Source organism: Pieris brassicae, chromosome 6 (assembly GCF_905147105.1).
Source record: "Pieris brassicae chromosome 6, ilPieBrab1.1, whole genome shotgun sequence".
Classification (NCBI taxonomy): domain Eukaryota; kingdom Metazoa; phylum Arthropoda; class Insecta; order Lepidoptera; family Pieridae; genus Pieris; species Pieris brassicae.
In genome coordinates this window covers 10,352,455-10,366,602 of record NC_059670.1, presented here as the reverse complement: position 1 = coordinate 10,366,602, position 14,148 = coordinate 10,352,455, and the positions used below count along the sequence as shown (strand labels likewise).

The 14,148-nt window shown below is 34.6% G+C and overlaps 1 protein-coding gene across 2 annotated transcripts in view; it reads right to left on the bottom strand.

Annotated features, from left to right (window-relative positions):
• The window catches only part of LOC123710918 (transcription factor Sp9), a 38,100-nt gene extending 25,982 nt beyond the window's left edge, over positions 1–12,118 (bottom strand). Inside the window, exons 1-2 of one of the 2 annotated variants that reach the window (XM_045663226.1) lie at positions 11,984–12,082; positions 5,079–5,120 (exon numbers count right to left, since the gene is read on the bottom strand). In XM_045663226.1, the coding sequence (XP_045519182.1) occupies positions 5,079–5,120; positions 11,984–12,058 (117 nt within the window). In that variant the 5' untranslated portion in view covers positions 12,059–12,082. Of the gene's footprint in view, positions 1–5,078; positions 5,121–11,983 lie in introns of both variants that reach the window. The other variant, XM_045663228.1, reaches the window with a different exon arrangement.
• Positions 12,119–14,148: the final 2,030 nt, after the last annotated feature.

Sequence of the window (14,148 nt, the reverse complement as noted above, 5' to 3'; positions counted from 1 at the left end):
GGGCGGGTCGGCCTTACTTAACCCCGCCCACGCGAAGCCCCGCCCCCAAGGTCGTATCGATCGACCAAGACTCCATTTTATTCGACTCTTGATTTGCATAAACTTTTCTTCTAATTCTTTGTTAGCTTCGTCGATACGTTAGGGGAATACTGTGTTTAAAGTATGTTTATTAAATATATAAAGTATGTTTATTAAGTATATATTAAAATTAATTGAAATGAATTTTTATAACATAAGATTATTTTTCACGATAATAATAATAAAATTAATTTACATCACCCAAAATTCGCTTAGTGGAGTCCATCTTCCACGTAAATTTTCGTTTTTTTACTTTAAAGTAATTAAAAAAAAACATCTGTTCGATCCCTCTAAAGCAACAAGGTGTTAAAGATAATGAAATAATGCTCACACCGACCAAATAATCCCAAATGGCATATAAAAAACGGACACAAAAAAGCGCTTGACCCCTTGCTCAAGACAGCTTGAGAATAGGTAAACCGTCTAATAGTTTTATGACACGCATAACACGAAAATATCATCACTTTCACGCACACTGAATTAGTCTTTATCGTGTATAAATAGAGGGTGAAATTGTCTGTCATAATATTCAAAATGGGGTGATATTTGGGGGCTGAAGGCGGGTTCCTAACGAGATAAAATTCACCCATCGTGCGAAAATGTAATAAACGCTTTAATTTCAACTCGAATCTCACGCTGAGATGCAAAATTACGGTGGGTGTGATCAGCAAATCGAGTTATCTAGGGATTTCATGTGTTTCAGAGAATATACAAAACGTGGCGCACAAGAAGCCCCAAGAGTTTACCAATTATGTTTCGTGATTTTTTTAATAGCCAATGCCTAGTCGTTGATTTTTGCGTTTAAGATGGTTTTCTCCCTATTTTTTCTTTCGCTGTTCGAGCGAGTGATAAATGGGAATGAAAAGTCCATTATTGTACAGCCGGGGTTCGAACCTACAACCCAGGAGAGAAAAACTATGGTAAGTTCTATTATTTTATAGGATTGGGCGGAAAACCAGATCATTAGTCATCGCAGCCGTTTTATGGGTCGAATCTCCCAGAGACCCCATCAGGTGTCGATTCGACAGTTCGCTAGCTAATTATTATTATATTATACAAAATAAAATATTAGATTAGTCACATTCGTGACAGTCGGCAACGTCTACCCAATCCTATTTTATTTTACCCAATTTAAGCTTCCAACTCAAAAACTATTTTTATTAATATTACAGAAGGGAAACGGGCAGGAGGCTCTCCTGATGCTAAGTGATCGCCGCCCATGTACACTCACATTGCCAGAAGGCTCGCAAGTGCGTTGGCCTTTTAAGAATTGGTACGCTCTTTTCTTGAAGGACCCTAAGTCGAATTGGTTTGGAAATGCTTCAGTGGGCAGATGGTTCCACATAGTGGTGGTGCGCAGAAAAAACTGCCTTAAAAAATGCTCAATTGTGGCACGACGGACGTGATACGGATGGTCTTGATGTACGATGACAAATTACCTTGATTATATACAAAACTTAAACATTATATACAAAATTTAACAATTTTCCAGACGTACAAAGCCACTACATGTCTAACTTCAATGGTTTGAAAACAAAACCTCCGCTTTCGAATGGAAAGCCTCATAGACGCTAGAGTATTGGATGTCGGTAAATGACCGGCGGAAATTGAGCTAACTTACGGAAACTGGCGACGCCGGCTTTGCCGACAATCATTCGATTTACTTAACTGTCACTAAAATAAACGCAATATTTGCGTTTCTCAAATCTCAGGCCGTGAATCAAACCTCGGCTGTGTTAGCAATGGATAACCAATTCGACTATGGTTCCTCATACCAGTTTTAAAAAGCCGCCAAGCATCGAGAATTGAGAAGTGTCCTTGGCGACGGTTAACATCAGGAGCCTCCTGCCCGTTTGCCAGGGGAAAAATAAAACTGTCTGTAAATAAGACTGACTCTAAAGAACCTAACTAATTCGACTAAGGGCCCTTCAAGAGCGTACCAATCCTTTAAAGCCTGTCAACGCACTTGACGGCGGTATCACTTAATATCAGATGGGCATTCTGAACATTTGCCTCTGTTCTATAAATATAACATTACCTCTAAGGTGAAACCCCTAAAAGGCAATGTTAGAATTACCCCTAAAGTATTGTTAGACCATTTCCCTAATAATAATCTTTTGTAACATTTGTGTGTGTAAAATTCGGGCCGGCACTGATGATACATACATATGTAAATCAAGATTATCGCTTTAGTTAAAAAAACGAAAAATAATCTTTATCCTTAACTGTTCGAACCAATACATATAGAACCTCTGAAAGCGATATTTCAAGATAAGTAGCCAGGTTTACCCTCGGTCAGGATAACCCTCAATAGTTTACGTTTACATAAGGGTAGCAGGTTTTGACGGCCACTTCGAGGGCCATGAATTCCTCCACAACTTATGTACCGTAAATAGTTTTTAAGGATTTTTTTCAGATTGACTGTTTACTGTAAAATTCCATCACTTATATATAAATTTCCCAATAACTCCGAATGCTGTGGTGCGGGGCCATATACAAGTATTTTGAACAAAAAATTATATTAAGAAATTTTCTTATATGTATTATATCACTATTTATATTCATAGGCGAGTGGGAGCCCGTCGTCTCACCTCCGCTACGCTCTGTACGAGTGACGCATTACTATCTCACTACATAAATCTTCTAGTTGCGATCTGAAGCTTCTTAATATGTCGGGTAAATGCTCGGTAACCTTTTATTAAATTCCTACAGTACATTTACAAAATAAAACTATATACTTGGCTATATAAGTACTGTAATATCAGAATTACAAGGATATATTTTATTATTACTATTAGAAGTAAGACGCCAATTATAGCGAACGTGTAAAATTCGAATTTAAATTTTAGAACTAACGTGTTAACGTTTAAAAATAAAATTCTAACACTTTGTTTTATCTGTAGTCCCACCCTTTTCCTTCGACATTTAAATAATGTATGTTCAAGTTCCTTGAATTTAAAAGTAAAATACTTTGCTTATTTTGGAGAAAAACGCGTACGAAATTGATATCTATATCCGGATTACGTCACCTGTGTAAAACAAACTTCAAGGCGTTGAACTGTGCAATAGAACACGAATTGGCCACACGTACATTGCAAAACGCCTGCGGCGACGCGTGTGCTTTTGCAGTTTCCATTGCGCATTGTATGTAAAATCTTTGTATTAATTCAATTGAAATCAATTGCTTATTGTTCCTTTAGTCTATTAATCGATATCACGCGTTATTTAATCCAGTTAGTCCTTCGCTAAAATAAATTAGATTTTTTAAAATCATAATTAAGTTGGTTTACAAATCCAATGAGTTTTTGACATGCCTGACTGATTTTGACCATGACATAACTTTGTTTCATTGAAACGTCTAGTAGTCCGATTGGGTGAAATGAATAATGTTTAAACTAAAGGCACAGAGCACATTAAAAACCACTAAGGGGCTTTACGATGGTTCCTGAAGGGCTACATCACAGATTTCATTAAATTCCTTTTGTTTTATTATATTACAGAACACACAGGGATAAAAATTATTGTACGTATTACATCTATCTTAAATAGGCGATTATTATTATAGTATTAACTCGACGTTACGAGTTCTGCTCAATTGTCACCGAAAGACATTTCATTATTAATAGCCTAACAGGTTTTCATATTACCGCCAGAATTTCCACAAATTCTCCAAGAAAAAAGTTAAGAAAAGCCCGCGCAAGCGTTGACACCAGTCAAGTCAAGTCAGTACCAACTGACGTACGTAAAACATTGTTATTTTTTAAATTATTAGTACAGAATAGAAAACACATTTATTTAGCCATGTCACATAACATCTCATTTCACGTACTTAGCTCTTTTAGCTAGTAAGCAATAACTGGGGCTAAATGTCGAGACTGCCTCACTTTCCTTTCTTTTCCTTTCTTTGAGACTATTTACTTTCAGTCATTATCGGACGTTGAGGCAGAATACAAAATTTCACCCGTTGATAACGGCGAGTCACCGTCCGGCGTTCCATAACTGGGCCTTTTTAAGGAAGTATTTGCCACGCACCACTACTATGTGGCATATCACTCATGTATTTTCGATCCAATTCAACTTAGGGTCCTTCAAGAGCGTACCAATTCTTAAAAAGCTGGCGACGTACTTGCGAGCCCTCTGTCAATGTGTCTATGTACGGCAGTATTACTTAACATCAGATTAAGCTTTTTTAAACTTTTTCTTTATATAAAAAAAATGTTTTTAATGTGTAAAAAAATAGATATAATAAAAACAGCACCAAGCAAAGCCAGGCATTATATTATTTTATAATACTCAGATAGAGCCGGTCTTGTGGCGTGCCGTAACGAATCAATCACCATCGCCTCTCACAATACATTTCACAGCGTCAATGGAACATCAACACGACAAATCAAACTAAATTATCGATTTTATTATTCGTTCCGATCTAATTTACGACGATCGTGATGTTGTGTTTTATCAAGGATCTTATGCGCTAAAAAAATAAGGTCCAAGTTTCATTTTTGTATTGGCAACGTGATTTTATTTTTGCTCTAAAACATTACAAATTTTACAACGTAGACAATCACTTATGAAAGTATGTTAGAAATATACACGTGTAAAAAAGGCACGAGAACTTAAGAAGGCACAGTGAACCAGTTTCATGCAATTTCCTCACAATGAAACCCGCAATATCGCAGCACTACGAGGGGATTCTTTGTATTGAGTTAGTTGATAATTATGTCTGCGTGGGTTTTTTCCATGCCAAGACGACTTGGGACCTTTCAAAATCGCACCGCTCTCGCGAGCCTTCTGGCAGTGCTGGCATGGGAGCATAGTCAATACACCTAAATGATACACTTAAAGGAAAGAAAAATTTATCATTTTCCTATGATAGTTAGTAGGATAAATTGTTAGCCAAAAGTCCCAAAAAGGCGTTTACAGTGAGGTTTATTCTGAAACGCATTGATACCCTGATATTAGTGAGTACTAAGTAATTGTTTAGAAAATTTAGTACTTACTAAGATCTTCATATCCTTGTGATCCGCGTTGTCGATACTAACCTAGAAAAAAAAATGAATAAAATTTAGTATAAACTAAAATGTACTAAGAAATATCTTTAATGTATCTAATATCAATAACATAAAAATATTACGAAGCAATTTATGCAAGGGAGACATATATACAATTATAGAGAAAAGCTCCTAGAATTTCTGAGATAACCAATAGATGGTCGCTGGAGTCGCGGCTCTAGTCAAAGATGCGTTCATACCTATTGGTAAATCTCTTCGCGTTTGAAAGATAAGCAAATAATAGTATTCAGTGATAGCCTACTGGAAAACCTATAAAATATAAAACAAACCGATGGCAACAAGTAATATAAAAACTTAACAATGACACAATGCCGCTAGTAGTAGGTATCTATTAAACATTAGATCTTTTCAAAAAGTATGAGGAACAGTAAAGTGGAGTAAGAAACGATTAAACTGTTGCAGAAGATAAAATAAACGCAAAAGAGGAGGACAATCCCGAAGGTGGATTAAGGAAACAGCACATGGCAGAGAGTGGCACAGTGCATATAGAAATGGCGGGATTTGGAGGAGGTTCCCTTTGTCGGATCTATGAGATATGACTTTTATTATTATTATTATGTTTACTTTAGCTCAGAATATAAATAATTAATCCTGGTGTACTGTTGCAAAACAAAGGCAAAACAAAGGTTTTTAGGAGTTATCTCGAAGAAATTTGCCAGTTGTTTTTGCTGTATTTAATATAACTGCTTGTTGAGGGATGATATAATTAGATTTCTACTACTATTCCGGTGATGAAAAAAAGGATATGGACCCTTATCATCAGATCTATATATTGCGTGATTTTATAAGCTATTGTTTCTTGTAAGTTGTGAGTCTTGGGAATGGCAATATCTATTAAATGTTCTATTTTGTCGTCTTTATCTAAAACTGTTATATTTGGTCTATTGTAGTTTATTGTTTTGTTTTAATATAAGTCTGTCAAAGTACAACTTATGAGTATAACTATCTAGAATCGTTTCTGGGATATATTTATAACACTGTACGGGTACAATTTTTTTATTACTATTCATTAGATACATCGGAACATAACAAACTTCCTTCAAAGTTGTTTAACGCTATGGGCTTTCTCGCTCTTACAACTAAATTACTAAGGGGTTTAAATTTCTATTTAATTTCAGATATTTTTTTTTGTGGTTGCTTGTTTAAGTTTTCCCTTGCTAGCTTGATTATGTTCTAATATAGGTAATTGATGTGTGTAAAATTTGTCATGTCATATTTTCTTGTGTATGTGTGTAGTTTAAAAGCGTGTAGTGAGAACATGTAAATAAAAACGCATTATTAAAAGTTTGCACAATAATTTCATTAATAAATTATAAACAATATACCATTTTCGGTAATGAGTTCACAATTCGCAAATAATCAAATGATCAGATGAAGGTCTAATCATGAGTAAAAACTAATTAGAAAGCATCTAAAAAGTTAATATCATAAGTCCGAGCAAATTTAATTCGGAACGTTTTTAATTATGGCAAGAGTCGGTCGGTTTCGGCGCCGAGCGGCTGCCAGCCCTGTAATTATGGGCCCCATAATTGCGAGACCTCTCCTCTGCCTTCCCACCCGCAACTAGGGTTGTCGACGGTTATAGAATTTCAGGTTGTATTCGAAAAGCTTTCAATGAAATTCTTTTTACTATAGACTAAGTCATGAGTCTTAGACTTTGTCCTCTCTTTTTTCCTAAAACGTATTTTATCACATACACGGCAATTAGCGTGAGTGACATAACTAATTTTATTGATTTATTTTAATAAGGAAACATGACAGACATAACAAATACAATATATGTAGAAAATATATATATAATTATCATCAAAATTGATACACACGTAAGTTTTTTAAATAACCATAACTAAATCAGAAAATAATAAAAATACACGCCATATGAACATATAATCTAAAGCTTATTCAAACACACCTGGTCTTTGAAAGACCAAAAGACTTTAGAAAGATTGATACCTATATAGAAGAAGATGTGTGTAAGTTAAGTCTCGACTCTGACTATTATTGCCTAATCGAGATTTTTAGATGTCTAAATTAAGGTGTCAGCCCTCGGTCTAGTCTGTTACCACTGAAACAAGAATGGGACGGCGACAGAATTAAACTATCAGGGTAACGTTAATTTTTGGTAACAACTGATGAACGACGAAATTGCCTAGATGTTTTCATCTATTTTCAAGAAACAAAGACTTAATTCTAATCAATTACGTAACAATAAAAGACCTTATACAAGTACCAAAATAAAAATTTCGTCTCTTTATCGTTCGCTTAGGTCGCTCCGCGGAGCCTGCGGAATGCCCAGGAAACTTCTGGAAGGAACTAGGCTGGCTTAATTAGCCATGACTTTACGCACCAACTGGGCGTCTAAGTGCGGCAACTGAGTCCACACTACTTACCTGGTCAATGTTCCGGACATTCAAAGTGGTTTAGACTCTGCGAAGTAGATACCATTTGCGCATACGTTACATTGCGTATGATATAAATAATATTATGAAATGATTATGTAAAGAAATAATTATATTTCTTAGATTAGATTCTGTAGATAATAAATTATCTATTATATGTTAACTGATGTTTCATTTAATTTGTTTGTAAGTCTGTGAAAAAGAAGATGGTACCGGTGAGCCCCTGGTGGTTTCCTCGCTTAAGGAATAAGTATCGCAATACAGCGAGGAAATGCTGTCAGTGTTAAAGGATCACTGCCACAAGTACCAAACTTTTTAAATTTGTTTTAATTTTCTTTTTATTATTTTATGTAGGTTAAAAAATAGTTAATACTGTATATTTGATTGCTATGATACCAATAAACATTATTTATTTAATTATATAGGTAGGTACCTACCTACCCGAATAAAGGGTTGTTTTTAAAAACCACTATTTGTAGTTGGATTTTTGGATTTGGACTCTCAGTATCAACCAGAACATACTCCAAACCAATTACCTAAATTGATGTAATTACAACATATATGCATCAGATGCACTTACGTAACCCGCCTTAAAAGGATTGTATTTAATTGTGATGACTCGACCGACATTATGATAATTGCCTTGTAAGATGTGGTAGGTTCAAGTCTCTAAGTGTTTGAATAATATTTCGGGTACTTGGGACTCGGGACATCGCGCGTACTTCGACTCCTATGTCATACGTACACACACATACGTACGTATACATATGTACGGTCATGACATGCAGCTGTCTTAGTGTTCAAAATTTAAATTAACACACATCCATCTAAATCTACAATAATTAATTATAGATTTGTGTATTATTTGTTAAATTACTTTTATAATTTTGTTGTATCTTCTTTTCTTTTTTGTGTTGTTTAACATGTAATATACAAAGTAAGTATTAGTATATTTCCTATAAATTAGTGTTGTAATTGAGAAATAAATATCAGGTGGAAGTTTCTCGTTCCGGAGATCACGACATATTTTGGGTCGCAGAGTGGAGTGGGTAAAATGTCAATGAAGTTGAAATATATCCCGTGTTTTGGGTTGATCTTATCTAAGCTGCCGCCTCCGGTAAATCTCGTCTAACCGCCTTTAAAAGTCTTCTACATTAACACTTCTTAACTATATCTTATCCTGCTCAATCGTGACTTTTTAATTCATATTTACATATTATTTTGTTTTGTATTGAATTTCATGAACCATAATTAGGTTTTATTTATTATTTTATATTAGATTAAGTTGTTAATTGTAATTTTATTTTTGTTGATTTGGTTATGCACTTATTGCACTTTACCCTTTGTGTTTCGTTTTTTAGTTATTTTCCTTACATTGCTTGAAAAAGATAGGTTGTTAACTTGTAAGGTCGACCATTGCATCCCTAATAATTGTTTTTGTTTGTAATGAAACTGCAACTTAATATTCATTTATTAATACACCACATCATATATATTTTTCTACAGTATAAGTTATAATATATCTATTCTAAGTTACATTGTAATTACGGAGTATATACATTTAAAAAATAATTACACTTCCAATTTTATTTTTTATAGAATTTTGAAGAAAAAAATTTGATAACGCAGATTAAGTACCAGATTTGCACCTAACAACGTTTTTTTTTAAATTGATCACCACCTAATATATCAAGCTCTGGATAAGTAGTGTCTATTCTATTCGAATGCGCGGTGGCCTCACTCCTAGTTCGGTTTTGACAGACGGAATTTGGATAATTCTGATTTGAATCTTGGGAATGAATAAGGGATGAAAATGTTAATATTGTGTAAGAGGTCACTGATCTGTTCTGAATACGATCCGACCTCACTTCGACATATCATAGAAATTACAACATACCTGTATTAGTTTTTGTCTATAACTTTATTAGAAATAAGCCAAATGCCTGGAAAAATCTCTTTCACGTACAGCCTCACTTTCCTATTAATACGTGAAAAATACATATCAAGCTAATAAATCAGAGATCAAATATCAATTTTAGGGCTGTGAGAGGACCACGGGCGGTATTTGTGTGTAATCACACCAATTAAATGTTTTTAATTCCCATTATTTCTTTGTCAAGGTGTGCTTTTGTTAAGATATTTAGCTTTTGTGTATCGTGTGAGCAGGCTTATTATACTATTGTATTTATAAAGGTACGTTATTTATATTTAATTACAGAAATAATGAGCTTTTTGATTGAAAGAGATGAGAAGTTTTAAATGGGAGTTTCCAGTGGCTCAAAGACACTAAATTTGTGTATTTTTGGTTACTCAACAAACAAATATATTATATCGTCGTCGTCGTTCTTATTTTGCTCGTTATATCATTTACATAGATGATGGAATTGTTACAGGAATTAGGAAAAGAAATTCTTGTATTATAAGCAAATTCGGAGTTCTCATAGTGTATATATATAAGTACATAACATTATGTATGAGGTTCTATATCTGTAAAGGGAAATTTGGTGTAGAAGAAATATTCTACGTAATTCCATGCAAACATTTCTTCATAAATGATTAATGAACAAATACAATTTCATTACAGTTGGTAATAAAACTTTAATTGCATTTTGTAAGTACCTATTACTTAGATTTTCACATAAACTGGACAAGTGATTGTACATAATTGTACCTGAAATCACGGAGTACCAAATAACTAGAAATGTAAATCAAGAATATGGGAGAACGACAGTGAAAAGCATAATTAGCCCTAAATGGGTCGTTTTAAGCTACCTAAAGGAGGAAGTCATATATCCAGCGAGGAAAGTTTCGCAACTGTCACCTTCGGCCGACTCACGTCTAGGACCTAACCACATTTCATCTTATTAGTGTGATCATAGACAATATGAACATCGAACTTCGCCCTTACATTGAATTCAAAACTTGAGCTTATTATGTGAGCTTTTTACTAATATATATTATTACCGTATTTGTTCATTTAAAAAGATACTCCTCATTCTGAGCCTAGAATACTGTAGATACAAAATCAGTAAACTTTCCAATGGCCCGATAAAAATTATAATAATTAAGTTCTCACTACTTTACATTATTATTTGAGACACCATATAGTGAAATCTTTCAGTTGGACTGTTAACTTAATTATAATAAAGCCCATAGACACAAAATTAAAAGCTTGTGGCTAAATAACAGTTTTTCAATTTGTTGAGAATCGAACACAATAGACAGCGGTTAAAATAGTGGGAAATTAGGTCTAAATCTGTCTTCTTCTTCCGTCAAATAGGTCAGCAACAGCTTATGCTTATTGAAGTAACTGTCAATCGATTAATTTTCGAACTGACATGACGCAATTCTTTTTGACATTACACTTTTTTATAAAAAGCTCATTATTCATCGTAGATTGTCATCTTCGATAAGCATGAATCGATATTTTATCGATGCCATTTATATGGACAGTATTAAGCACAGCGTCAGACAATTTAAGATTGGCATTCGGCCATAATTCATATGCGCCATTCCAAAGTTAAATAATCAAGATATTCATAATCAATAATTACAAAAGTATATATTAATAACCAAGTATAAGAACATAACGTTATTTATTTATTTTCTTTATTAATAACTTAACACTGATTTGACAGAAATTAATTCTTGCTGACAAATAACGGTTAATGCAACTCTTGTGAATTCTGCTGTATCAATGTTTGCATGAATATAAATACCGAGGCAGTAAGTAAAGTATATTACTTTCCCTTTGGAGTAGACTCTTAGGTTGTAGGGTTCAAGGGCACATGACTAATTAAAGATTTAAGTTGGCGCCTTATAGATTGTACCGGATAGAGCTGGTGCTTTCCTCGCTCAACGAATAAGTATCGCAATACAGCAAGGAAGTGCTGCCAGCGTTAAAGGTACACTGCCACACCAAACTTTAAAAATTTGTATTAATTTTTAATCGTTATTATTACAATGTAGGTTAAGAATATTTTAAATACTGTATATTTGTGTGCTGGAAATAAATAAATAATTACAGTAAAGTATATAAGTCATTGTTTTAAGAATTAGCTAAGATAGTAACAACAACAAAGTTTGACAAGTCAGTCAAACTTATTTGTTTTTATTATACTCTGTGCGTGTATTTTTATATTTAATGAGGTTAAGGTTTTATTAACGAACAAAAAAAACCACCCATTCACATTCCTTCTCATATAATTCATTCCTTTTTTGGAATATTGTTGGAGATGTAAATAAAGTGTTTCATTTATTTGACGTAAAATAATTAGATAGACGTTTCTACGGGACATTTAAGATGACTAAGAAAACGGAGTATGTTGCGCGACTTATCTTAAAGTAAATTAATTAATCTTTAAGGTATATGCGTACGTTTAACACTTTAAAATTATTTATATTAACGAACCGGTTACAAAAATCCACAATTACCTCGTTGAAGTAATTATTGTTGACATTATGAGGCACGGGGCCGCCCCCGTGCTGTTGATAGTACGCACAATTCATCACTGCTCACAGCACACGCGGAAAATCATATCAAGAAAATCCTTCCGTACAATTAACGCGACGAATCGATGCCGCGACTGAATCTCGCCTACTAATTGTAGGGTTCGGTGGTTGAGTGAGCTCACTCAAGTCTCGCGTCCCTTTCTACGTTGCGCGTGTTTGCGTACGCTTTGGGCGGGACGCGCAGCGAGGGCGGGCACTTCAAGTATAAACCGATAACGCACATGTAATCAAGCTCTTTGAACTTAGTGTTTGTCGTTGGAATTGTTATTTGTGCTGATTAATTCATGGTAAAGAGAAGTAATAATAAACGCATCAACCCTAAATGGTCTGCCTGAGATGGCATCCGTTTCAATAATTTTTGGGTTAGAGACGTGTGAATTACGGGAGGGGAAAGAGCTAATTACGCACATAAACACGATGTTTCATCATCGGACGTCGAGGTAGAACACGAAATTTCACCCGTATCACCTCGACGTCCGTCGTTTAACAACTGAGCGTTTTTTAAGGCAGTTTTTTCTGCGTACCACCACTACGTGGAACCAGCTGCCCACTGAAGTATTTCCGAACCAATTCGACTTAGGGTCCTTCAATAAAAAAATCGTACGAAGCCCCCTGTTACATAAAACATAAAAGTGAAATTCCATTGGTGCACAGCCGTGGTTCGAACACACGACCTTAGGATAAGAGTCGTACGCTTAAGACACTAGGCTAACACTTCTAAACAGATGTATTTCCTCTTACTCTCTCATTTTTTAATGATCACAAGCTGGTAAGCAAATAATCGCCAACATAAATGTGAATAACCTGCTTAGTTTAAACTGTATAACTAATATAGATTTGCCTTGACCAAGGCATAATTCGTAACGGAATAAGACAGACGTATCGACTTGTTTCGCCAGAATCGAATCCAGTGTCCTCCGATTTGTTAAAAAATAATCAAATTAAGGAAAAATATGATTTTTTTATTTATTAAGGTAATGTATATTTATGAATGTGAATGAAAATATTAATTGTTTAAGCAACTGTATATTAAATTATTTAAACAAACGTTTGAATCAGTTCATTATAGCGATATTATTATTTTTTCAACATTATCGTATTAGTTTAGTACTTTAAGGATAAAGTATGTATTCTTGTAAAAAAACAATGTCCAAGCAGATTACTTTGAATTAATGTAGATCAAACGCAATATTATGCCTTAACTAATCTTTGTATCTTTCCTTTTTTTAATAAGTCAGCTGGGATACAGAGTTTCACAAAAATTACACAGTTTTTCATTGCACAAAGGTTATAAATGTTTCCGGTTTGTAATAAAGTACGCGTTACCCTAGGACTATTATAAAAATTGATCCATTTTTTACATCCCCAATCTGTGCGTGGGCGGATACGTTTCGTATGACGGGATGCATTTTTGGAACACGCAAATTGTTTGATACAACAGATGTTTTGTAAAATATGAGTTGAACTTACGTGAAAGGGTACCAATGAATGGGACGAGGGTCATTTTCATTGGTCAATCGTAATGCGTAAATCGCATGTTGTCCGTCTTTAAACAACTGAACGTTTTCATGGCAACTTCTGCCGCGCACCACTCCTCTATGGAACTAGCTGCCCACTCAAGTATTTCCGAACCAATTTGACTTAGGATCCTTCAAGAAAGGAGCGAACAAAATCATAGAGCAACCCAAACGCTCTAGCCATCTGTCATTAAGAGTGTCCATGTTAACATTACATGCCTGTTTGTCTCCTATTATTTTTAAAAGAACGACGTTTACTTTAAGCAGCACTTTATACAAAATACTTGGATCCAAGAATAATCTGGTCCAAGTGTATCTTGGTCCAACATCGTATTTGTTAATGGAAAGCTTCCTCGGAAACCTGAAGTAATCGTATCCATGTAGCCCGACCACTGAAGATAAAAGTAAATAAATCAGTGGCGCCACCATCTTTTTAGGTCTGGGCCTCAGATTTCTGTATCAGTTTTATTATCGCTTGGCAAATAGCTGATCAGCCTATGTCCTATGCTAGATACACGCTTTTTACGGGACGGGCGTTAAAGAGTCACTAAAAAAATCAATGGCATTACA